At 37.6% G+C, this 27,810-nt stretch overlaps 1 protein-coding gene across 1 annotated transcript in view; it reads right to left on the minus strand.

Moving 5' to 3' along the window:
* The window catches only part of fzd3a (frizzled class receptor 3a), a 92,177-nt gene extending 67,167 nt beyond the window's left edge, over positions 1–25,010 (minus strand). Inside the window, exons 1-2 of the mRNA XM_061886131.1 lie at positions 24,875–25,010; positions 21,056–21,501 (exon numbers count right to left, since the gene is read on the minus strand). Of these exons, the coding sequence (XP_061742115.1) occupies positions 21,056–21,256 (201 nt within the window). The 5' untranslated portion in view covers positions 21,257–21,501; positions 24,875–25,010. The remainder of the gene's footprint in view (positions 1–21,055; positions 21,502–24,874) is intronic.
* Positions 25,011–27,810: the final 2,800 nt, after the last annotated feature.

The raw sequence follows: 27,810 nt of genomic DNA on the forward strand, positions 1-27,810 counted from the left end.
CGGTTCCCGTTATACTGTATTTCCGCGATCATAAGGCGCACCGTATTAAAAGGCGTTGTGTCAGTTAAAAGTGCTATTTCTGTATTTAACGCATAAATAAGGCGCAGCGTATTTTTGGCCGCAGGCATGGTTCAACATACGCTTAAAACTACAGATGTGAAATAATGGCTTTTTTGCCGATATCCGATATTGTCCAACTCTTAATTACAGATTCCAATATCAACCAATATATACAGTCGTGGAATTAACACATTATTATGCCTAATTTTGTTGTGATGCCCCGCTGGATGCATTAAACAATGTAACAAGGTTTTGGAAAATAAATCCACTCAAGTTATGGAAAAAAAAAATGTCAACATGGCACTGCCATATTTATTATTGAAGTCACAGAGTCCATTATCTTTTTTTAATATGCCTCAAAACAGCAGTTTGGAATTTGGGATATGCTCTCTCTGAGAGGTTGAGGTGGGCGGGGTTGAAGTGTGTGTGTGGGGGGGGGGGGGTTGTATATTGTAGCGACCCAGAAGAGTTAGTGCTGCAAGGGGTTCTGGGTATTTGTTCTGTTGTGTTTGTTGTGTTACGGTGAGGATGTTCTCCCGAAATGTGTTTGTAGTTCTTGTTTGGTGTGGGTTCACAGTGTGGCGCATATTTGTAACAGTGTTAGAAACAAGTCTTACTTTTCTTTTACTGTGAAACAGAAATTGGTGGAAACAACCTTTTAAACCTGTTATTGACTATGGAGATGTGTTGTACATGAATGCTACTGCTGGTTGTCTCCACAAGCTGGATAGTGTGTACCACAGGGCACTGAGATTCATCACCTCCCCTTACTCACCATTGTGTCTTATACTCAATGGTTAACTGGACATCTTTTTGTGCTCGACGCCTCAATCATTGGTATGTTTTCATCTACAAAACCATTCTTGGTATCACTCCATCTTATCTATCTTGTCTTTTAACAAAAAAACAAGGAAGTCACAATCGGCGTTCAATGAATGTTCTTCAATTTGTCATCCCCAAAGTAAGAACTGAACTGGGCAAGAAAGCATTTAGGTCTTCAGCACCGAAGGTTTGGAAAAACCTACAATCGAATATTCAACTTCAAACCCTTGTTACATTGAATGAGTTTAAAACTTCTGTGAAAGGATTTCAGTCTACCTTGTCTGTATGCACATGTGTCATATGAGCAAGTGTTAATGTTGTAAATGTAATGTTTTATGTGTTGTTTATTGTTTTTATTGTAACCTTGCTGCTGCCCCCTTGGCCAGGTCTTCCTTGGAAAATAGATATTTGATCTCAATGGGATTTTACCCGGTTAAATAAAGGCTAAATAAATAAAATAAAAAAGTTGTATATACGGCCACCCTCAGTGTGACCTGTATGGCTGTTGACCAAGTATGCATGCATTCACTTGTGTGTTAAAAGCCAAAGATTAAAGTTATTGGCGCTCTGTACTTCTCCCAACGGCCGTGTGCACAGTGGCATTTTAAAAAAGTCATACATTTTACGTTTTGAAACAGATACCGATAATTTCCAATAATACATTTTAAAGCATTTATCGGCCGATATTATCGGACATCTCTACTTAAAACATACGCTAGCAAGCATGGACGCGGTTTTAAAAAGGCGGCAGGAGCAAAGCTGAGTTGGGTTGTACTTTATTGAAGTATTTATCAATGTACTCACCGATTCTGTCCATAACTTTTATGGACATAATTTCTAGGGGCAGTCAAGGCGTTGAGGGGTTCCCGTTTGGTGGCCGCGGGATTAAGTCTCTGCTTTTTGCAGATGATGTGATCCTGATGGCTTCATCTGGCCGGGATCTTCAGCTCTCACTGGATCGGTTCGCAGCAGAGTGTGAAGCGACCGGAATGAGAATCAGCACCTCTAAGTCCGAGTCAAAGGCTCTCGCCCGGAAAAGGGTGGAGTGCCATCTCCGGGTTGGGGAAGAGACCCTGCCCCAAGTGGAGGACTTCAAGTACCTAGGAGTCTTGTTCACGAGTGCGGGAAGAGTGGATCGTGAGATTGACAGGCGGATTGGTGCGGCGTCTTCAGTAATGCGGACGTTGTATCGATCCGTTGTGGTGAAGAAGGAGCTGAACCGGAAGGCAAAGCTCTAAATTTTCCGTCGATCGACATTCCCATCCTCACCTATGGTCATGAGCTTTGGGTCATGACCGAAAGGATAAGATCACGGGTACAAGCGGCCGAAATGAGTTTCCTCCGCCGGGTGGCGGGGCTCTCCCTTAGAGATAGGGTGAGAAGCTCTGCCATCCGGGAGGAACTCAAAGTAAAGCCGCTGCTCCTCCACATCGAGAGGAGCCAGATGAGGTGGCTCGGGCATCTGGTCAGGATGCCACCCGAACGCCTCCCTAGAGAGATGTTTAGGGCACGTCCAACCGGTAGGAGGCCACAGGGAAGACCCAGGATACGTTGGGAAGACTATGTCTCCCGGCTGGCCTGGGAACGCCTCGGGATCCCCCGGGAAGAGCTGGACGAAGTGGCTGGGGAGAGGGAAGTCTGGGTTTCCCTGCTTAGGCTGCTGCCCCGGCAACCCGACCTCGGATAAGCGGAAGATGATGGATGGATGGACTCACATTAGTTTTTGATCAATCCTCATCCACAAATCCATCAAAGTCCTCATCTTCTGTGTCCGAAATGAACAGCTGGGCAAGTTCATCAAACACACCAGATTCCCTCTCCTCATTTTCTAAGTCAGTCTCACTGTGGATTAACATAGCTAGCTAGCACAACAGTAAAAGCCAACTTCTCTTGCCCTGTTGTGCGTATGGATTTGCCACTGTGCGGGTTCCCTTCTGGATGTCGAAGGTGAGCGGCACCTCGTCCATGCTGATGATGTGTTTGTCGGCAATTTTTTTTTTATTTACAACGCACATAGCAGCACTAAATGCTCACTGGAGGCGTACCTTTAGCGTCCTCTCTCACCTGAAACCTTCACTCTATAACGTGACTGTCCTCAGTCACGTCCGCTTTTCCTCCATTTAAACAGCGTGCTGGCTCAGTCATATAACATCTATGGCTTTTGGAACTCAGTGCACACACAACAACCTATCTGCATTCGATAAGAGGATTCGATTATGGGCTTGAACTCAATAATTTCTTAACGAACATCATCCCTAGCCATAGCTGTTATTAATTATTGACCTATTTAGGGTTCCAAAATTTACCATTACATATTCCACTTTGAAACATGTTTTGGGTAAAAATTGCATTATTTGTGTGTTTTCCATAAACAAGTATAAACATACACATATATAAACATATAAACACACACACACACAGTACAGGCCAAAAGTTTGGACACACCTTCTTATTCAAAGCGTTTATTTTTTAGAGATGTCCGATAATATTGGACTGCCGATATTAATCGGCTGATAAATGCTTTAAAATGTAATATCGGAAATTATCGGTATTGGTTTCAGAAAGTAAAATTATGACTTTTTAAAACGCCTTTGTGTACACGTATGTAGGGAGAAGTACAGAGCGCCAATAAACTTTAAAGGCACTGCCTTTGCGTGCCTGCCCAGTCACATTATATCTACGGCTTTTCTCACACACACACACACACACACACACACACACACACACACACACACACACACACACACACACACACACACACACACACACACACACACACACACACACACACAAAGTGAATGCAAGCATACTTGGTCAACAGCCATACAGGTCACACCGTATAAACAACTTTAACACTGTTACATATATGCGCCACACTGTGAACCCACACCAAACAAGAATGACAAACATTTCGGGAGAACATGCGCACTGTAACACAACATAAACACAACACAACAAATATCCAGAACCCCTTGCAGCACTAACTCTTCCGGGACGCTACAGTATACAGCCCCCGCTATGCCCCCACCTCAATTTCCTCATGCGCTCTTAGGGAGAGCATGTCCCAAAATACAAGCTGCTGTTTTGAGGCATGTTAATAAAAAAAAATGCACTTTGTGACTTCAATAATAAATATGGCAGTGCCATGTTGGCATTTTTTTCCATAACCTGAGTTAATTTTTTTGGAAAACCTTGTTACATTGTTTAATGTACCCAGCTGGGCATCACAACAAAATTAGGCATAATAATGTGTTAATTCAACGACTGTATATAGCTGTATCGGTTGATATCGGTATCGGTAATTAAGATTTGGACAATATCGGAATATCGGATATCGGCAAAAAAGCCATTATCGGACATCTCTATTTATTCATGACTATTTACATTGTAGATTGTCATTGAAAACTATGAATTGAATTGAATTGAAATATTTATTTCAAACCTGCACAGTACAAATAAACAGGTTATTTATTTATTTTTTTTTACATTTTGGCAGAGATATTAATGAAAGGCTTGAAAAGGGGTTGGATGAAGCAGAGACTTATAATATCCAAACCCCTCTCACTCATTCCACATTTAACATAATCAATATAATACAAGTACAATACTGAATAAACACATGTGGAGTTATGTACTTAACCAAAAAAGGTGAAATAACTGAAAACACGTTTTATATTCTAGTTTCTTTAAAATAGCTCAAATAGCTATTTCAAACTGTCATTGCTCAAAACAAAATATTGACTCAAAATCAATGTTATTATGAATTATTGACGTATCCAAGTTTCCGATTACTACACATCAAATATTCCACCCCAAAAATATTTTTGGTGGAAGATTTAGCAAATTTGGTAAATAAATAACAAAAAACATTCATATTTTGTTGTTTTCTTACTGTACCAAAAATGAACCGAACCGTGACACATATTATATATATATATATATATATATATATATATACATATACATATACATATATATATATATATACATATACATATACATATACATATATATATATACACACATATACACATATACATATATATACATATATATACATACACATATACATATATATACATACACATATACATGTACATATATACACATATATACATACACATATACATGTACATATATACACATATACATACATACATATCTATATACATACATACATATCTATATACATACACATATACATATCTATATACATACACATACACATATATATATATATATATATATATATATACATACATACATACATACATACATACATATATATATATATATTAGGGGTGTAAGGGTACACAAAAATTTCGGTTTGGTACGTACCTCGATTCAGAGGTCTTATATACAGTATATATATATATATATATATATACACAATCACACACACACACACACACACACACACACACACACACACACACACACACACATTGGTTTTGACAATGAAAACTATCAAAATGGCCACCATGTTCAATTTTTTGTGGAAACAGTTTGGACAGCCCCGTTCCAAACAGACGGCACACGTAGTATCTACCAAATAAAAGCCTAGAAGTACATTTCTCTGCTCCTACTGTACTTATATATATGGTTTACTTTTTATTCCGCAACACTCTAAAATGTGTTTGAAATGTTGAACACATTTAAAGTAACCCATAAGAAGGGAATAGAAAGTATTGCCAATAGGCGACACAAAAAGCCGAAGGTTAAAGGCTGTACACAAAAACTCCAAGGACAGGTGCTGGTTCCCTTCCAAGTCTCGGTTTATCCACGGTGCACAGCATTCATCATCATTATCACGGCTGTTGGAGGAAGCTAATTCCCTTTCAAACCATCCGTCCATTCTCATCAAGCCGTTCAATTCTCCCATGAGCTGGATCCAGTTCTCCGCCAAACAACTGGCATCTAGATTTGGAAACCGGTGGGTCTCCCTGTGCTTTTCGGGACCAAAATCAGCATTCTTGGCCGCTAAAAGAGACTTAATTGTGGATCCGTGACCAATCAAAGTGAACACCGGCAAAAACCAGACGCGCTCTCGCTGTTCACGGCGTTACCACACACCCAGCAGCGTCTTACGAGGTCTTCATCTGAACCTTCATCCATGTTGTTGTGAAAACGCAAAACAGCAGAATTTAATTGGAAATGTTAGGAATTATGACATCGCACTGATGACTCTGGTTACATTAAATATAGCCCAAAAAAAAACATTTAAAAGGAGAATTGCATTTTTTCGGGGAAATTCTGTTTATCATTCGCAATCTTTATGCATTCTAACTCTTAAATAAACACTAGCAAAAGTCAGCTAACAATGAAGGTAATATAAGCCTATAAAGTGCTCTTAAAAAACCTCCAAGGTTTAATACACACACTGTAAGTACATATGTTATGTAGTAACATTCATAATCACATGTAATATTTACATATTTTGATCATTTTAAGCATATGGCGGCATATTAATTTCACAGATCATCACAACGTTCACTTTTACATTCAACAACAACAAGACTACTAACCATGGCAGACTTGAAGAAAGACAACAAACTCTACTTTGGGATAAATGATTATCCAGAAATGTACATTTTTGAGCCTGAATATAAGGAGAATGATACAAGTTTTAGAAGCTGTGTGCTAAACAGATGCAGCTTTAGTCAAACACTAAGCATCATGTAGCAGTATTGCTTAACAAGATATACAAACATAATAAAACAATCACTTATTGTACAATGTTTGCTGCTCTCACTGGGATAAAGACTGACGGGATGTTCGTATATTCCCGTTAATATGAAGAATTAAAAAAAGAAAAAAGTGCCATAAACAAGTGTCTTTTTGTGTCTTTCTGGCCATCTCCAAGTCTAAGTTGGATGTCAATGTTGACCAAATTGTGGGTTTTGGTCCACAACCTTCTACTATCCAGGTGAGAGGCACGATTTATCATCTAAAATTAACTTTCACCAACACAGAGGCGATGCAGCAGCTCAATATGTCAATGTACCAGCATAAGCTAGTCAGCTACTAAAAGTAGTTCCTCAGTGTTAGCGCGTATAATAACGATATCACTAATACTTGTTAATATTCAGGTCACCACAAGTAAATTGAGTATTGTTGGCCACAAATACTTTGGGACAAATGATGATCCAGAAACGTACATTTTTTAGCCTAAATATAAGGAGGCTGATCTACAAGTTGGCTGTCCAGAGTCGGGACCCGAGGTGATGCCTATGCATCAGTTGGGGATATCTCTGCGCTGCTGACCCGTCTCCGCTTGGGATGGTCTCTTGCTGGCATACTTCCCAACCCTCCCAATTTTCCCGGGAGACTCCCCAATTTCGGGCCCCTTCCGAAAATCTGCCAGGGCAACCAATATCCGGAATTTCTCCCGAATTCCACCCGGGACAACAATATCGGGAGCGTGCCTTAAAAGCACCACCTTTAGCGTCCCCTGTAACATGTCGTCACGTCCGTTTTTCCTCCATACAAACAGCGTGCCAACACCATTATATGCGGCTTGTACACAGACGCAAGTGAATGCAACGCATACTTGGTCAACATCCACACAAGTCACACACTGAGGGTGGCCGTATAAACAACTTTAACACTGTTCCAAATATGTGCCACACTGTGAACCCACACCAAACAAGAATGACAAACACATTTCGGGAGAACATCCGCACCGTAACACAACATAAACACAACAGAACAAATACCCAGATCCCTTGCAGCACTAACTCAACCGGGACGCTACACTATACACCCCAATCCCCCCCGCTACCACCAAATGCCACCCCCCCCCCCCAACCTCCCCCATCTCATCTCCCAAATTCGGAGGTCTCAAGGTTGGCAAGTATGCCTGCTGGCCCCACTATGGACTGGACTCTCACTATTATGGTAGATCCACTATGGACTGGACTTTCACAATATTATGCTAGACCCACTCAAAGTCCATTGCACCGGTGCACTAACAAGCACTAATAAGCAAAACACTACCAAAATATTTACAATAATAATAATTTGTAAACACTTTGTAGTTCCTCTTTCTTATACATATTGAAAATCAAGTCTATCCTTTTTTTTAAAAAACAAATGTAAGGTTGGCCATTGTTTAATTCCGCATCCGAACTGTTCCATAGTTTAACCCTACATATTGAAACACAAAAGCTTATTTGTGCTGTGCGAACACTGAATTTTAAGACTGAAATTATCCCTTCAATTATAACCCCCTTCCCTTTTAGAGAAAAACGTTTGCACATTTCAAGGCAGTGAATAGTTTTTCGCTTTATATGTAAATTGTACTGTTTGTATTTCCACCAGCTCTTTACATTTCAATTGTTTTGAATATAGGACAAATGTATTTATGTGATCTATATACCCTGCCTTATGAATGAGCCATATTGCTTTCTTCTACAGGGTGATGAGTGGATATAGTGTGTTTATGGAATTGTTATCCCAAACTTCTGCACAGTAGCGCAAGTTAATGGCATTCATATCTCTGCATGACAATGTTTTTACCTTGTCTACCTAAGTACTGTTAAAATGTGTCATATTCAGCCTGTTAAACATTCTACAATTGCAGACAATCATCTCAACAGGTTCTAAAAGAATATACCATAGCAATGGTCATGTTGTGTAGTCAACTGTAATTACCCGATGTGAGCTGTAGAGGGCAGTGGCAGACATGCCTGCAGTATCAGACCTAGTCTCAGTGGTAGCAGGAGAAGAAGACTACCGTATTTCCTTGAATAGCAGCCGGGGCGCTCATAAATTTAAAACCTCTTCTCACTCCTGCGCTTACTAAAAACATGCGGTAAAAGCAAGCAGGCGCTAATAATTTTAAAACCTCTTCTCACCCATGCTAGGGTTGGGTATCAAGTATCGATTGGAACCGGGACTAACTTTACGGTTCTCCCAGAATCGTTCAAAAGTTTAAATTTCGATTACTAGTTTCGATACCCAGTCCGCCAACCCGGAAGAAGAAGCCGCTGAACACCAACGAAGAAGCGCCCACCTCCGGAAGTGTTAGCATAGCCGAGCCTATGTAGCCGAGCAAGTCAGTCAAGCATGGATAGCGGGCGTCGACGGTCGAAAGTGTGGCTTTATTTTACTAAAAAAAATGAAATATCGGCGAAATGTAACACGTGTGACAGGACTGTTTCGTGCTTACGAGGGTGCACGTTGAACATGATGAAGCACCTCCGAGTTCATGGAGTACAAATAAATGCGTGTCCCGTCTTCGGCATGAGACACTCTCTGTCCGGAACGCTCACACATCCTGCCTGAGAAGGCGGATATGGTCATTTTCCTAAACAAGAACGGTCTCTGATTTTATACTGTACCTGCTGCTAATCAGGACTGGGTTTTGCAAGTTGTTTCTTATTGTTTATTTGGGAGCACGGTAACATGTTTAAGTACCTGCAGCATCATGGTGCTAGCGGGGTGTATAATTTAGCCGGTAAAGAGTCCTGGATGCATGGCATTCAGGGTAATTATTATGTTGCGTTCATAATGTGTTACAGAGCCGATGTTCTCCAGAAATGTGTTTGTCATTCTTGTTTGGTGTGGGTTCACAGAGTGTGGCGCATATTAGTAAGAGTGTTAAAGTTGTTTTATATCACAACCATCAGTTTGATCTGTATGGCTGTGTAACAAGACCCCTGGTTTACACATAGTAAAAGCAAATAAAAACTCCTCTGCCATTTTAAAAATGACGACAGGAGACGTGGCACTCGTGATATCACAAATTTGATCCGGCAGTAAAAGTAAGCATGCGCTTATAAATTTGGGGCGTGAGTTTGATTCAAGGCAGGCGCATATTACATGTCCGGCGGCAATTGAAGGAAATACGGTACTCATTGTTCAAAGAGAGAAAGTTTTACTCCTTCACATTGCCGCTGCCATTACAATACACTTCATTTCAATCTGGCAGAAAACATTTATTTATGTAGAAATATCACGGAATAACAAAATAGCATGATCATATTCTAAGACAGTTTTTTTATTTGTTTTGTTGGTTAGACCGGATGTGAAGCATAGCGTTATTATTGTGAAGCCGCCAACCGGAGGTGTGTGATTGGTATGAGAAAAGACTTGACATGTTTTGATGAAAAATGTTCGATAAAAGTGACTTTAGACTTCCTCTCTACCGTCTTTGTTTCTGCTGAGCTTGTGTTCCATCTTACTCAAACAGTTTGAGTAACAGTCTACATTTTATGTTCTCAATGCACTTAACATGGACGCGAAGCTTCTCCTCACTCCAAGCAGCAATGCGCGCTCAACATTCGCTCCAACGATGTCGTCTCACGGCGATTGAAGGTCAAATTGTCTCGTCTTGTCCGGAAAAGAACTTGCCATGGTTTTGGATAAAAAATTGTCATATGGTGCACCTTTCTTTGTGCACTTCTGCTAGCTATTTTTGAAATTGTGATTCAACAGCAACTGGACTCCATTACACATTTTTCCAAATTACGGGACGGGCAAAGGGTCAAAAACGTTAATCGTGGGTAAAAAAAAAATACCATTGTTAAAGGAAACATTATCGCGTTAGATTTGACAGCCATAACACACACACACACTCACACTCTTGGTCAAAAGTTTACATTCACTTGTGAAAGACAATGTCATGGCTGTCTTCAGTTTCCAATAATTTCTACAACTCATATTTTTGGGATAGAGCAGGGGTGCTCATTACGTCGATCGCGAGCTACCAGTCGACCACGGGGGGGGGGTGTCAGTCGATCTCCAGCCAGGCTTTTAAAAAAAATAGACCTAAAAATTAGTGATCATCAATCTTCACCAAGACGTCACTTAAATGACATTCACGGTACCGGAGGGTCTTGTGAGATGACGCTGGCTGCTGCAAGATCATTATTATGAAAATATGACCGAGAGGAAGGCGAGAAACACTTTTTATTTCAACAGACTCTCGCGCCGTACCTTCTGTCAAAACTCTAAAGGCCGACTGCACATTTCCTATCTTCACAATAAAAGCCCTGCTTCATGCTGCCTGAGCTAACTAAATACAGAGTCTCGGAAAACTGGCGTGCACAAGCGATCCCTCAGAAAGCTGGCGTGCACATCAATTGTGCACGCCAGCTTTCCGAAACTCTTATTTTGTTAGCGCAGGCAGCATGAAGCAGGGCTTTTATTGTGAAGATAGGAAATGTGCAGTCGGCCTTTAGAGTTTTGACGGAAGGGACGGCGCAAAAGTCTGTTGAAATAAAAAGTGTTTCTCGCCTTCCTCTCTGTCATTTTTTCATAATAATGAACTGGCAGCAGCCAGCGTCATCTCACAAGACCCTCGGGTGCCGTGAATGTCAATCAAGCAAGCTACGGAATTTGCCGCCAATGTTTTTCTTGTAAAGTGTATGGAGAGCTGGATGAATTAGATGCCAAAAACCAACCACTTTCATGTGGTATTGTACAGAAAGGACAACTTTTTTTCTCCTCCATTTGAAAATGTGGGCGTTATCATCATTACTGTCTGATTCCAATCAATGCAACTCATCAGAATCAGGTAATACACCAACTTATATTCTTGTCTTTGTGAAAGAAAGACATCTATATGTGTTACACATGCTTGTATTATCATTAAACACATTTAACTTGTTTACAAAAATGTCTCTTTCATAAATAAATAAATATAAATGATATATATAAATGAGGTAGATCCCCTCGAGTTGGTCAATTGAAAAGTAGCTTGCCTGCAGAAAAAGTGTGGGCACCCCTGGGATTGAGTGATTGGAGCACATAATTGTTTGTCACAAAAAACATCCATGAAGATTGGTTCTTTTCTAAATTTTTTATGGGTCTACTGAAAATGTGACCAAATCTTCTGGGTCAAAAGTAATACAGCAACATATATGATCAATTTTGGTGATGTAGAAAAGTTACAATCAAATAAAAATAGCTTCATGGCATGGCCTCTTAACTTATGTGAGTGATCATGATCGACAACACCTGTTGACTTCTCTCAGCCCATATAAACGGGGCTCATGTGATGCAGTCATTGGACTCGGTTACAAACACGACAGTGGCAAAATCAAAGGAACTTAGCACAGATGTGAGAAAAACAAATCATTGACTTGAACAAGTCAGGAATGTCACTTGGGGCCATTTCAAAGCAGCTTAAAAGGTCCTAAGAGCAACTGTGCAAACAATTGTTTGTAAGTATAAACTGCAAGGCACAGTTTTGTCACTGCCACGATCAGGAAGAAAACGCAAGCCATCAGCTGCTGCTGAGAAAAAATTGGTCTGGATGATCAAGAGTCAACCGAAAACCACCAAAATGAAAAATCTTACAATTAATTGTAAGATGCTTGAACACAGGTGTCAGTGTCCACAGTCAAGCGTGTTTAGCATAGCCATGGACTGAGAGGCTACCAAGCAAGAAGAAAGCCCTTGCTCCAGAAGCAACACCTTAAGGCTCGTCAAAAGTTTGTTCCTGATCACATGGACAAAGATAAGACCTTCTGGAGGAAGGTTCTGTGGTTGGATGAAACAAAAAATTTGCTGTTTGGCTACAATACTCAGTAATATGTTTAGAGGAGAAAAAGTGATTCCATTAATCCCAGGAACACCATTCCTACCGTCAAGCATGCTGGTGGTAGTATTATGCTCTGGGCCTGTTTTGCTGCCAATGGAACTGGTGCTTTTTTACAGAGAGTAAATGGGACAATGAAAAAGGAGGATTATCTCCAAATTCTTCAGGACAACCAAAAATCATCAGCCCGGAGGTTGGGTCTTGAGCGATGTTGGGTGTTCCAACAGGACAATGATCCCAAACACACGTCAAAAGTGGTAAAGGAATGGCTAAATCAGGCTAAAATGAAGGTTTTAGAATGGCCTTCCCAAAGTCCTGACTTAAACGGGTGGACAATGCTGAAGAAACAAGTCCATGTTAGAAAACCAACATATTTAGCTGAACAGCAGCAATTTTGTCATGAGGAGTGGTCAAAAATTCAAGCAGAAGCTTGTGGGTGGCGACCAAAAGCACCTTATTGCAGTGAAACTTGCCAAGGGACATGTAAGCAAATATTAACATTGCTGTATGTATACTTTTGACCCAGCAGATTGGGTCACATTTTCAGTAGACCCATAATACATTTAGAAAAGAACCAAACTTCATGAATGTTTTTTGTGACCAACAAGTACAGTGGGGCAAAAAAGTATTTAGTCAGCCACAGATTGTGCAAGTTCTCCCACTTAAAATGATGACAGAGATCTGTAATTTTCATCATAGGTACACTTCAACTGTGAGAGACAGAATGTGAAAAAAAATCCAGGAACTCACATTGTAGGAATTTTAAATAATTTATTCGTAAATTATGGTGGAAAATAAGTATTTGGTCAACCATTCATAGCTCTCACCGATGGAAGGAGGTTTTGGCTCAAAATCTCACGATACATGGCCCCATTCATTCTTTCCTTAACACGGATCAATCGTCCTGTCCCCTTAGCAGAAAAACAGCCCCAAAGCATGATGTTTCCACCCCCATGCTTCACAGTAGGTGTGGTGTTATTGGGATGCAACTCAGTATTCTTCTTCCTCCAAACACGACGAGTTGAGTTTATACCAAAACGTTCTATTTTGATTTCATCTGACCACATGACATTCTCCCAATCCTCTGCTGTATTATCCATGTATCCATTTTGGTATGAACTCAACTCGTCGAGTTTGGAAAAAGAACAACACTGAGTTGCATTTTTTTTTTTAAATGATTAAATCAACATAAAAAACACAATATATACATTATATATCAATATAGATCAATACAGTCTGCAGGGATACAGTCCGTAAGCACACATTAATGTATTCCTTTATGAACCCCCCCCCCCCACGGTCCGTGGGACATTTTCAAGCGTTGTTACAAAAAGGTTGGGGACCACTGCCTTAGAGGGAACGTTGGTCCCTAGTGACCTACCACATAGCGAAGGACGAACACTATTTGATTTCCTATTATGCAGCTCATTTATATTTGACACTTAAAATGTCTCTGACAATGTTGCACTTTCTGTTTTGGGATTTACATGAATGTGTGTGCCACTGCTTAATAACTGTTTAATAAATACAGTTTTGGTCAATTGACTTAGTTGTGATTTCCCTCTCTGCATTAAAGTTTAAAAGTAGCATATATTAATGAAGTATGAACAAGATTGTTTTAATATAGACACGTAGAATCATCATACTGCTGTGATTATATGCATCAAGTGTTCATTCAAGGCCAAGGCAAAATATCGAGATATATATCGTGTATCGGTGGCAGAGGGGTTAGTGCGTCTGCCTCACAATACGAAGGTCCTGCAGTCCTGGGTTCAAATCCAGGCTCGGGATCTTTCTGTGTGGAGTTTGCATGTTCTCCCCGTGAATGCGTGGGTTCCCTCCGGGTACTCCGGCTTCCTCCCACTTCCAAAGACATGCACCTGGGGATAGGTTGATTGGCAACACTAAATTGGCCCTAGTGTGTGAATGTGAGTGTGAATGTTGTCTGTCTATCTGTGTTGGCCTTGCGATGAGGTGGCGACTTGTCCAGGGTGTACCCTGCCTTCCGCCCGATTGTAGCTGAGATAGGCGCCAGCGCCCCCCGTGACCCCGAAAGGGAATAAGCGGTAGAAAATGGATGGATGGATGGATATCGTGTATCGTCACATAGCCTAAAAATATCGAGATATTAAAAAATAGGCCATATCGCCCGGCCCTAGTGTCACTTCGAAGTTATGACAATATTTCACAAAGCTTGAAAAGTTACTTAAGTGGTGAAAATGTATTTTTTTTGCACTTTAATTCTAGGAAAAATATCATAAATTATCACATTTTAGTTAGAATTCATATGTTTGCATTTTATTCATGAATTTGACCTTTAGTCTACACCAGGGGTAGGGAACCTATGGCTCGAGAGCCAGATGTGGCTCTTCTGATGACTGCATCTGGCTCTCTGATAAATCTGAATTGACGTTGCTTAACACGATAAGTAATGAATAATTCCACTTGTAATCACAGTGTTAAAAATAATGTTCAAAATATAAAACATTCTCATGCATTTTTAATCCATCCATCCGTTTTCTACCGCACCTGTTCAAGAAGTTGCGTTAATGGTAAGATGTTATTTATTTATTATTGGTTAGTGTGGGGCTTGTCCTCCTGGGGGTTCTTCAGACCCCCAAGCACCGACATGAGAGCCTGTTTCAGAGTTACAATATTGTTTTATTTTTCAATAACTCTCTCAGTTTTTTTCCAGCAATTGTATTTCCAGCCCCAACCCCGTCTCTCCTCCTGGCTGCTGCTTATAACAGAGCGACAGGTGATTAGATAACAAGGCCCAGGTGGGCCATCTACGCACCTGTCGCTGCAGGCCCGCAGGCCACGCCCCCTCCACAGTTAGCTTCAGAATAACAATGTTATTACAAAGAATAAGAGACCTATTATACTTTAGAAAGGTTTGTCTTACTTAAAAATGCACGCGTTTAGTTGTGTTCAGTGTTAAAAAAAATATTACATGGCTCTTACGGAAATATATTTTAAAATATTTGGCTTTTTGGCTCTCTCAGCCAAAAAGGATCCCGACCCCTGGTCTACACGTTCATTCAAATGTATTTTTTATTTATTATCGCACTGTCATTTGTGATCGGAATTAAAATGACGAGTAAGATGAGTGATTTATTGTTAATATTAGAGTTAAGAAAGCCCGGGTTAAGTAACTACGGCGCGGGTACAGATGGCAGCACTCCACTGGGAGTGGGGTCAACGGGTGACCATGCAGCTGGGTCTCATGTTTTGGCTCATTGGGACCACTAATTGCTCAATAGCTTACAGCGGGATTAATATTTCAGCGGTGGGCGCATCTGCTCCTTGATTGTGGTGTGGCTGCAAAATGTACAGGATGGAGGAATAAATGGCGGACTTAACGCGGCATTAATGCACCGATGGAAACAAACAAAAGAAGCGCATTCTGCTTATGACGCCTCGTCGCATAAAATGGCGTCAAAATCAACCATTTGCACACGTCTCCTATTTTACGACAAGGCGCCCTTATGAGTTTAATAATGCACTGTTCTTCTTGTCGCCCCATCCCCTGAGGCCACGTTTGAAAAATTAATTTTCTTTCCAAATGTTTTGGAAACAACACTCCCAAACCCAGAAGGTGAAGGTACAAGAAGAATTGAGTCGCAGCCGAGCTAGTTTGGATGGAAGACTTGATCGGAATTCATTCACAATTCCATTTAAACGGAGTCTGGCAGTGTATTATTAGGTATAATAAGTAGAATTAAACTTTTTCAAAACAGGTTACTTTTTAGGAAAGCTCCTCCTGGTCGCATGGAGATGGTTAAAAAAAAACAAAAAAAACAAATAAAATAAAACATTTAAACGCGATTTTTGAAAATTAGTCAATTTAGAATTTTTTTTTGTGCACCACTAATCATTTTTATAATAATTATAAGGAAACGTTCAGAGCAGGTGGGAAAAGCTCGGTTTGGTCACATGGTGATGGCCTAAAAATGAAAAAAAAAATGTTTTAATTGCAATTTTTTTAAATTAGAAATGTATTTAGAATTGGGATGAATCAGGATTTTTTTTTCGTGCACCCCTAATTATTTGGTAAAATAATTAGAATGGAACCCAATTCAAAAGAGGTTAGAAAAGCTCCTTCCGGTTGCATGGCCTAAAAATAACAAGATTTTCTGAAAATTATGAGTACATTCAGAATTGGGATGAATAAAAATCTCAATTTGGATGTGAAATTATTTTTTGTGAACACCTAATTATTTGGTATAATAATTATAAAATGTTTTTTCTAAAACAGGTTACAGGTTGGAAATTTCTGAAACTATGTTGGTCACATGAATATGGCCTAAAAATTACCCCCCAAAAATGTAATTGCATTTTTTGACAATCAGGAATCAATTTAAAATCGAGATAACAAATTATTTTAATTGCAATTTTTGAAAATTAATAATCTATTTAGAATCGGGATGAATCAGGTTTTTTTTGTGCACCCCTAACTATTTTGTAGAGGTTAGAAAAGTTATTTCCGGTTGCATTACCTAAAAATCTAAAAAAAAAAAAAAAAAAAATGTTTTGAAAATCATGAGTCGATTCAGAATCGGGATGAATAAAAATCTCTATTTGGATGTGAAAGGATTTTTTGTGAACACCTAATTATGTGGTATAATAATTATTTAAAAAAAATGATAAAACAGGTTACAGGTTTGAAATTTAGAAAACTATGTTGGTCACATGAAGATGGCCAGAAAATGACAAAAAATTATTTTGATTGCAATTTTTGAAAATTAGGAATCGGTTAACAGTCGGGACAAAAAACATTTTAATTGAAATTTTTGAAAATTAGGATTTGATTTAGAATCGGGATGAATCAGGATTTTTTTTTGTGAACCCCTAATTATTTTATCTGATAATTGTAAGGGAACCCAATTCAAAAGAGGTTAGAAAAGCTCTTTCTGGTTGCATTACCTAAAAATCTAAAAAAAAATCTAAAAAAAATATTTGAAAATCATGAGTCGATTCAGAATTGGGATGAATAAAAATCTCAATTTGGATGTGAAATTATTTTTTCTGAACACCTAATTATTTGGTGTAATTATTATAAAACGTTTTTTCTGAAACAGGTTAGAAATTTAGAAAACTCCATGTTGGTCACATGAAAACGGCCAGAAAATGACCCAAAAATTATTTTAATTGCAATTTTTGAAAATTAGGAATCGATTTACAGTCGGGACAAAAAAATTATTTAATTGCAATTTTTGAAAATTAGGATTCGATATAGAATCGGGATGAATCAGGATTTTTTTGTGCACCCCTAATTATTTGGTATAATAATTATAATTAATCCCAATTCAAAACAGGTTATAACAGCTCCTTCTGGTTGCATGGCCTAAAAATTAATAATAAAAAAATAATATAAATAATAAATAAATAAATAAAATTAATGAGTGGATTCAGAATCGGGATGAATAAAAATTTCGATTTGGATGTGAAAGGATTTTTTGTGAACACCAAATTAATTATTTGGTATAAAAATTATAAATAAACTTTTCTAACACAGGTTAGAAATTTAGAAAAGCTCAATTTTGGTCACATGAACATGGCCTAAAAATAAATAAATAAATAAAAAATGGTATTTTTTGAAAATCACGAGTCAATTTAAAAATCGGGATGAATACAAATTTATGGGAAACACCTAATTATTTGGTGTAATAATTATAATTCAAACTTTCTAAAACAGGTTACAGGTTAGAAATTTAGAAAGGCTCCATTTTGGTCACATTAACATAGCCTAAAAAAAATACAAAAATAAAAAATAAAAACATGTAATTGCAATTTTTGAAAATTATGACTCGATTTAAAATCAGGATGAATAAAAATCTTGATTTGGATGTGAAATGATTTTTTGTGAACACCTAATTATTTGGTATAAAAATTATCAGTGAACTTTTCTAACACAGGTTTGAAATTTAAAAAAGCTCAATTTTTGTCACATGAACATGGCCTTAAAATAAATAAATAAAAAAAATGTATTGCAATTTTTGAAAATTATGTGTTGATCTAAAAATCGGGATGAATAAAAATCTCGATTTGGATGTGAAAGGATTTTTGGGGAATACCCAATTATTTGGTAAAATAATTATAATTCAGCTTTTCTAAAACAGGTTACAGGTTACAAAAGCTCCATTTTGGTCACATAAAGATGGCCTAAAAATGAAAAAATAAAAATACATTTAATTACAATTTTTGAAAATCAGGACTCTATTTAGAATCGGGATGAATCAGGATTCTTTTTGTGCACTCCTAATTATTTGGCATAGTAATTATAATGAAACTTTTTCACAGCAGGTAGGAAAAGCTCATTCAGGTTGCAAGGAGATGGCCTAAAAATGTAAAAAAAATAATAAAATCTAAATTTAAAAACATTTCTGAAAATGAGTCGATTTGAAACCTTGATGATTAAAGATCACGATTTGAATGTGAATCGATTTTTTTGTGTAGCCTAATTATTTGGTATCATAATTATGACACGTTTTCACAGCAGGTTGTAAGAGCTCCTTCTGCTTGCATAGAAATGGCCTAAAAAGACGTGATTTTTGAAAATTACGACTCGAATTAGAATCAGGATGAATAACAAACAGCATTTGGATGTGAAATTTTTTTTTGTGAAAGCCTTATTTGGTTTTAAGTGAGATAATATGAGATAATGTTCTAGCCAGTCATGCGATCCGTGACGTAGAGGAACCACAGATCCCTTCCCCATCAACAACATGCTAATAAAGCAGACTTTGTGAGAGACCACAACGATTACTTTGGGAACAATTATGAGCCAGAACCTTATATTATATTGTTGAGCCCAAACACAAAAGGGATGAGCAATAAGTTTTACAAGCTGATTGCTAAATTAATGTAGCTTTATTGTGACACTATAGCCTTAGCAGCATTGATAGGTGCTAAACACACAAAACAAACACTAATATTTACACTCTCACTGGGATGCCGACCGACGGGATGCTCACATAATTCCGTTTAGATGAAAAATCAATAACACTCCTCACTAAGGGTTAATAAAAAGGCGCCGCAATTAGCATCTTTTTGTGTCTTTTATGTCGGTCCATGGCCACATTTGTGGGGCGGGAGCTACACTCAATACAACAGAAGAGACCTGCAGCGCATCGTGAAAACAGCTGGGAAAATCATTGGTGCACCACTCCCATCTCTTCAGGACTTATACACCACCCGCCTCACCCGCAAAGCACTCACAATTGTGAGTGACGCAAGCCACCCCGCACACAACCTGTTCAGCCTCCTTCCCTCTGGAAGAAGATACAAGAGCCTCCGCTCTCGCACCACCAGACTCACCAACAGCTTTCACCACCAGGCTGTTAGGCTGCTGAACTCTCTCTTCCCCCCCGCGCCACCCCGTCGATCCTCAGCCCGATCCAACAGGCTGTCAGGACTTTGAAATCCCCCTCCCCGGAACAACCTGAACTCTAAACCCCATGAACCACAGAAAAAATGACTATGCAAAATTGCACAAATCTGCTGCTATATCATAAGTATTTGCACTAATGATGAAACACTCATTGTTTATAGCCATATAAATGGGTTAAATAAATGGGTTGTACTTGTATAGCGCTTTTCTACCTTCAAGGTACTCAAAGCGCTTTGACACTACTTCCACATTTACCCATTCACACACACATTCACACGCTGATGGAGGGAGCTGCCATGCAAGGCGCCAACCAGCACCCATCAGGAGCAAGGGTGAAGTGTCTTGCTCAGGACACAACGGACGTGACGAGGTTGGTACTAGGTGGGAATTGAACCAGGGACGCCCGGGTTGCGCACGGCCACTCTCCCCACTGCGCCACGCCGTCCCGCCATATCCTATTTAAAAACAACAGGAACTATATATATATATATATATTGTCACTTTAGTAGGTAGACATATTCACGTTGCACTTTACTGTTGTGTTTTCTTTTCTTTTTGTCGACGCATGGGAGAGTGCGAAACAAAATTTCGATTCCTTTGTATGTCTTTACATGTAAAGAAATTGACAAATAAAGCTGACTTGACTTGACTTGTCTACTAGCAAGTGAGAAATACAGAGCAGAAGCAGCCGCCGGCTCAGTGTGTCAAAAATAGTGGCGTAAGATAGCATTAGCTCACTGCTATCAATGCGGCGCTAAAATAGTCCGTCTGTGTTTGCTCTTATAATAACAACATCACTCATATTTTGTTCATTTTCAGGTCCCGACATGTAAATGGAGTATTGTTGGCGCTTTCTGGATGTTTTTAGAGAGTATAATGAGAGGATCCTCCATCTTTTCATTAATTGTTGGATATTTATTTACACTTTAGAATGCATAACGAAGTCAAGCATGTGTGTTCTTGTTTTTGCGCATTTCCAGTATGACTGATCTAATAATATGGTGAGAATGCAGAAGTGTTACAACTGTGATGTAGAATCTACAGAAATTACCGAAGATATTTGGAGTGAAATATACAAAACGGCCGACTGAATTTGTGACGTTTTGTGATGTTTCGACGGTATTTTCCCATACTTTGTAAACAATTGGATGTGGTTGAATGGATACGATAAAACTGAAATGAGGGATGTGGCAAAAACTAAGCCAGACCCTCAGTGCCCGCTGCCAGTGCCTTACCTCCATGGCGAGAGCAGCCGTTTGCTGGTCATAGTGGTTGAGCACGTTGGGCATGAAGGTGGAATTGTAGGCCAGACCTTGGCACATCCGCAGGGTGATGGGCTCGCAGGTGAACAGGCTGTGGCTCCCGGCCGCCGCGTCCATGGGAATGGCGACGCACGCCGTCAGCGTGCACACCGGGAGCATCCACCGGAGCGCCATGGCCGCTGTGTTGTCGTGACGACAGCAACAGTACACCAGTAGTAGTACTAGTACTAGTAGTAAGAGGAGGAGAAGAAGACAATGATGGCGTCTAGGAAAAAAGGTCCATTCTTGTGTCCAGATCACAGGAGCAAGTGCGGTCGGGTGTGGTTCCAGCTGCCTGCGTCCGCTCTGCCCGTGTTCACGCCATCATCATCATCATCATCAGAGACGCTGGCGCACACTGGGCCAACCTTTCATACAATCTGAGGGAGAAAAACACAATATATTTTACTTTTTATGCATTTTAATTGTGTTTTATATATAGAATGTTATGTATTTACCGTGGGGGGTTTTGTATTTTTAATCTTTTACCTTTTTTGCAACATTTTTAATGCATTTTAACTCTGTTTTATATATATAATGTTTAGTATTTATTGTGTTTTTTTATTTGTAATATGTTCAATCTTTTACCTTTTTGCACTATTTTTATGCATTTCAACCGTTTTATAGTTAGTATGTGTTGAATTGTGATTTTTTTTTTTAATATTTACCCTTTTTACAATATTTTTGTGTATTTTAACTGTGTTTTATATATTGAATGTTTAGTATTTATTGTGATTTTTTTCTTTCTAATTATTTTACCTATTTTGCACCCATTTATGCATTTTAACTGTTTTAAATTGAGGATGTTTTGTATTTGCGTTTTTTTAATCTTACTTATTTTTGCACCATTTTATGCATTTTAACTGTTTTATACATAGAATGTTTTGTTTTCTGTTTTATTGTTAATCTTTTACCTACTTTTAACATTTTTGTGCATTTTAATTGTATCATATATACATAAATAATGGTGTGTATTGTGATTTTTTTTCCATATTGTTAATCGTTTACCTATTTTGCACTACTTTTATGCATTTTAACGGTTTTATAAATAGAATGTTTAGTGCTTATTGTGATTTTGCTGATTATTTTGAATATTTTACCGTTGTGTTGTCATCTTTGGGCAGTGGTGTGTTTTAGAAGCGTGCTAAAAGAAAACCAGCTTGACCTTTAATGTTTGTTGGCCGATGCCTGCAAATAATCTGCATCAATTTAAAAAGTAAATATATTCCTTTTTTCCACATTTGGACAGAAAAAATAAATGTACTGCATGAAACGGTACACATTTCTCACATTAATAGTATACGATATTGCAAGAAATATATGATCCTACTTTTTAAATAATTTTTAGTTAAAATACAAATTCAAACTGAAATATCTGCTTGACTTATGATTTCAAAGAAGTTGTAGAGTTTAAAGAAGACCAAAAAAATTTATAATTCATGTAACTTGGCTTTTGCACTGTTTTTTGGTGAAATTGTTGCCTGAGTTGCCAGTTTTTTTTATTTTGTCAATTATTGTTTTCACGGTGTATTACTCAGTGGCTCAGTTGCCAGAATTAAAAAAACAAATCAGTTTGATGTTTTTCCGTAAAGAGTAACATGTTGTAAAAAAAATAAATAAAAAAAGAAACAGTAAATTTTACTGTATAATTCTGCCGACTAAATTGCCAGTGTTTTTCTTCGAAAAAAATCAGTGCGCCAGTTTTTCCATATACTGTAATATGTTGTAAATAACACTGTAAAATGTTGCTGCCAGTTATTACCGTAAAATCTACGATTGCTCTTTTTACGGGGTATTACTGTAAACAGGAATGGGTACCACATTTTTTTCCACCGTAAAATACTGGCAGCTCAGTTGCCAGAATAAAATTTAAAAAAAAGAACTGGCATATTTTTTTTTTCATTTCCAGTAATATATTGTAAAAAAACACTGAATATTTTAGTAAAATTCGGGTGACTGAGTTGACAGTTACTTACTGTAAAATCTACGATTGTTTTTACGGTGTATTATTGAAAACAAAAAAACTGTACCATGTTTTTTGGGGGGGGGTTTAAACAATAAAAAAACTGGCAGTTCAGTTGCCAGAATAAAAAAATCAAAAAATCAGTGGTACCGTTTTTCCAAAAAGAGTAACAAAAAATCTCCAGTACATTTTCCTGTAAAATTCTGCCGACTAAAATGCCTATTTTTTTCTTTAAAAAAAATCAGTGCGCCAGTTGTTTTTATGTACTGTAATATGTTGTAAATAACAGTGTATTTCACAGTAAAGTTCTGCTGCCAGTTATTACCTTAAAATCTACGATTGCTGGGAATGGGCACCACATTTTTTTCCAAAGTAAAATACTGGCAGATCAGTTGCCAGAATAAAAAAAATAAAAAAAATTTAAAAAAAGAAAAGGGGCTTTTTTTTTTCATTTACAATAATATGTTGTTAAAAAAAAAAAAACACTGCATATTACAGTAAAATTCTGGTGACTTAGTTATTTTACAGTTTTTTACTGTAAAATCTACAATTGTTTTTACGGTGAATTATTGTAAATGAAAAAACGGAACCTTGTTTTTGTTTTTACAATAAAAAAAACTGGCAGCTCGGTTGCCAGAATTAAAAAAAAAAAAAAAAAAACAGTGGTAGAGTACATCCATTGATAATAATATATTGTACAAAAAAACAATACTATTTTACGTTTAACATTGTAGTTAATAATGTAAAATCTATGAATGTTGTTTTTACTGTGTATCCCTTTAGATGGAAAAATGACTACATTTTTTGACGGTAAAAAAAACGGTGTATTATTGTAAACGAAAAAACTGTAGCATGTTTTTTGGGGGGGGTTTTATTAATAAAAACCTGGCAGCTCAGTTGCCAGAATTTTAAAAAAATCAGTGGTATCGTTTTTCCATTAAGAGTAACATAATATAAAAATAAAAAAAATTAAAACAGTACATTTTACTGTAAAATTCTGCCGACTAAATTGCGAGTTTGTTCCTTTAAAAAAATCAGTGCGCCAGTTTTTCCATTTACTGTCGAAGGGAATAAGAGGTAGGAAATGGATGGATGGATAAATATGTAAACAGTATATTTTACAGTAAATTTTTTCCACGATTGTTTTTACGGTGTATTACTCTAAATGGGAAGCACCTTTTTTCAACATTTTTAGGAATCCAGAATCGATGATGTGTAGCGGAGACAGGGCTACCTAACAATGTTAGCTAGCTGACTAGTGAGCATAAAAAAAATAAAAAACACTATAGATAATAGTATTTTTAAAATATATATAGTACAAAACACATTTAAAGACAACTGGGTACATTTTTACAAACTAAATTAAACAAATGACGAGTCTATTAGCCGACATGTGTGTCGATATTAATAAGTACAAATTGATTCTACGCCGATGACGTCATCGTGAATTTACTAATTGACACTACGTTGATGACGTCATCGTGAAGCTACAAATTGACTCTACGCTGATGACGTCAACGTGTAGCTAACTCGTAATTAGGGACTCACTCGGTGCAGCCGCCCGAAATTAAATAAATAATTTAATTAATAAAAAATGGTGGCACAAGGCAAACAAATGCTGGTTAATAAATCCAGGTTAGGATTTTTTTGATATTTGCTAAAAATATTTACGCCGGTGATTAATAACTTAAAAGCCCGCTACCGGCGCGCGCCTATACGGAAATGCAGTCAAAGAGAAAGGCGCCGTATTTAAAGGAAAAGCAACACAGGTTCCATTTGAAGCAACTTACCGGACTGGGGAGCTGAATATTCACACGTAGGCAACAATAAGTCCTCGCCATTCCGCGACTTTACGAACAATGTGCGAATGTCGCCCAGGCCGTCCTCTCCTCCTCCGGTCCTCCCTCGTCAAGCCGAGTCGTCGACGCGCGCAACTTCCGGTGAGCGCTCAGACATTAAAAGCACCACGCAATGCTCGACAGAAGCCGTGAAAAATAATTTCCTCGCTGATATCAAAGTGCATGTTAAAATCCAAGCAACAAAAACACCAAATAGGATCAATTGAGACGTTAAAGACACATTTAGTAGACGAAAGGGGGTAGTTTACTTTGAAACGACGCGGGGGTAGCTTCCTTTTTGCGGCGCTTCACCTGCTGACTTGACACGTTAGCGTCTCTTTTCTTCACAGCAGGTTTGCTGCCGCCCATCCAAGCGTTTGGAAAGCAAAATGTATCCAAAGAAGACACGTTTGTGTTTGAAAAGTCATCTGTTGCACATAATCACGCTATTATCGACATTAATTCGATGTAAAAATCAATCATACAACTGCCCTAAATCTGTGGGGTCCAAAGTGCGGCCCGGGGACCATTTCGGAGCCGCGGCTAATGTTCTAATTCTACAAGTTCATCATTAGAAACAAAAACAAACATTAAAGTGGAATAAACGAGCAAACGGGTGAAATGTAACGAGAAAAGGTTGAAATGTTGACTCTGTAACTGTTTTTTTTCCTTTAAAACTGTCATTACTCAGAAAACAATAATATCAATCAATCAATCAATGTTTGCTTATATAGCCCTAAATCACTAGTGTCTCAAAGGGCTGCACAAACCACCACGACATCCTCGGTAGGCCCACATAAGGGCAAGGAAAACTCAAATCCAATCAAATGATTGATCTGTTCAAAGCTTCAAATATTCAACTTAGAAATGTTTTCAAGAAAATATTGCATATTTTGGTGTGTTTGCCATACAAAAAACAAAGTTTTCTTTGAAAAAAAAAAAAAGGACACAAAACAAACTAACAAAAATCAGGAAAAAAACATGAATAAAGTTATAAAGGACACATTGATCTAAAGTTAAGCTAAATAATTCAATGTTAAAAGTACAAAATCAAAAAAGGTATGATTTTCCACACTTTTGTGAGTTGGTCCCTTTTGGATCCCTAGGTATTGCTTTTGAAGTAAAAAAACAAAAATAATTAAAATCAATGTTGTTATTAAATACTGACCCATTTAAGGCTTCAAATATTCCACTTAAAAAAAAGGAAAATATTGCATATGTTTTGTGTTTAATAAAATAATAAAAAAAGGGGCATAAAACAAACAAATAAAAAAACATGAAAAAAAAATCAAAACCTATACAGTAATCGACAGATAGATCTGAAGTTAATCTAGAGGCTTAAGCGTTGAAAGTAAAACAAAGAATAAAGTATTACTTTTTTTTACACTTTTATGAGTGGGACCCTTTTAGATCCCCAATAATTTTAGTTAATTTTTTAAACAGTCGTTGCTCAAAAATAATAAGTAATTAAAATCAACGTTATTAATTATCGACATATTTAAGGCTCCTATTATTTCACATCAAATATTCCACAGTGAAGATTTTTTGGGGAAAATATGTCATATTGTGCGTGTTTGTCATATAAAAAAAATATTTAAAAAAACACCCATAAAACATACAAATAAAAAAAAAAAGGATAATAAACACTTAGGAAGGACAAGAAGTTGATCGAGAGACTTAAGCTTTGGGGGGAAAAAGTATGAATTATTTGTAACACTTTCATGAGTGGGACCCATTTGGATCCCCAGGAATTTTAGTGGGATTTTTTTTGGTAGTTTAAAAACTGTCATAGCTCAAAAAAAGAATAATTAATTAAAATCAATTGTTGTGAACTACTGACCTATTTAAAACTCCAAATATTCCACTTTGAAATATTTATTCTGGAAAATATTGCATATGTTATGTGTTTGCCATATATTAAAAAAAAAGCTTTATTTGATGAAAAATAAAACAAAATAAAAAAAACAATGTTTGTCTTGTGTTTCAAGTCCAAGGGCCAGACATGGCCGTCAAAGAGGCGAGGGAGATCTGGTACCGTGTAGTTCCACGAGCATATATATATATATACTGGTACAAAAGTGTTTATAAATGTTTATTTTTATACCTTAATTGTTTCCATACGGTTCCTGTCACATGGCAGTAAAACGGCTGAGCCAACAAAACAGAAGCCAGGACACTAAAGCGTTTATAGTTAAAAAATAAATAAATACAAGTATGACTAATTTTTATCACTTTTATGAGTGGGACCCTTTTGGATCCCCAATAATTTTAGTGGTATTTTTTTGTTGTTGAAACTATAATTTTTCCAGAAATAATAATGAATTACAATCAATGTTATGAAATATTCATGTATTTAAGGCTGTAATTACTTCACATCAAATGTTCCACTTTGTGGATTTTTTTGTGGGGGGAAATATTTTATGTTTGGCCATTAAAAAACAAAAACAAAAAAAAAACAGGGTTTTGACAAAAAGGGCATAAAACATAAAACATATCTAACTTTATATCTACAGATCTGAAGTTGATCTAGAGATTTAAGAATTGAAAGAACATGTTAAAAATAATGTATGTCTTATTTTTTTTATGACTGAGACCCTTATGGATCCATGGGGATAAACTTAAGGGGAGCCTTAAAGAGTAACAAAATGTGGTAAAAAATGAAAGATATAAAAATGACCCAGCCCCAAAGGGAAAAGGTTTGGACCACCCCTGTTCTAAATATTCATAAATAAGCACTAAAGCAACGTAAATGTCTATTATTGCATGATATGTTATGCAGACACACACCACTCAGGTCTGCTTTGCAGCCACCGCGGTGTGTGTGTGTGTGCGCCACACACACACACACCGCGGTGGCTGTCACCACGGCAACGAGTAAACGCACAAGA

Source organism: Nerophis ophidion, linkage group LG24 (genome assembly GCF_033978795.1).
Source record: "Nerophis ophidion isolate RoL-2023_Sa linkage group LG24, RoL_Noph_v1.0, whole genome shotgun sequence".
Classification (NCBI taxonomy): Eukaryota; Metazoa; Chordata; class Actinopteri; order Syngnathiformes; family Syngnathidae; genus Nerophis; species Nerophis ophidion.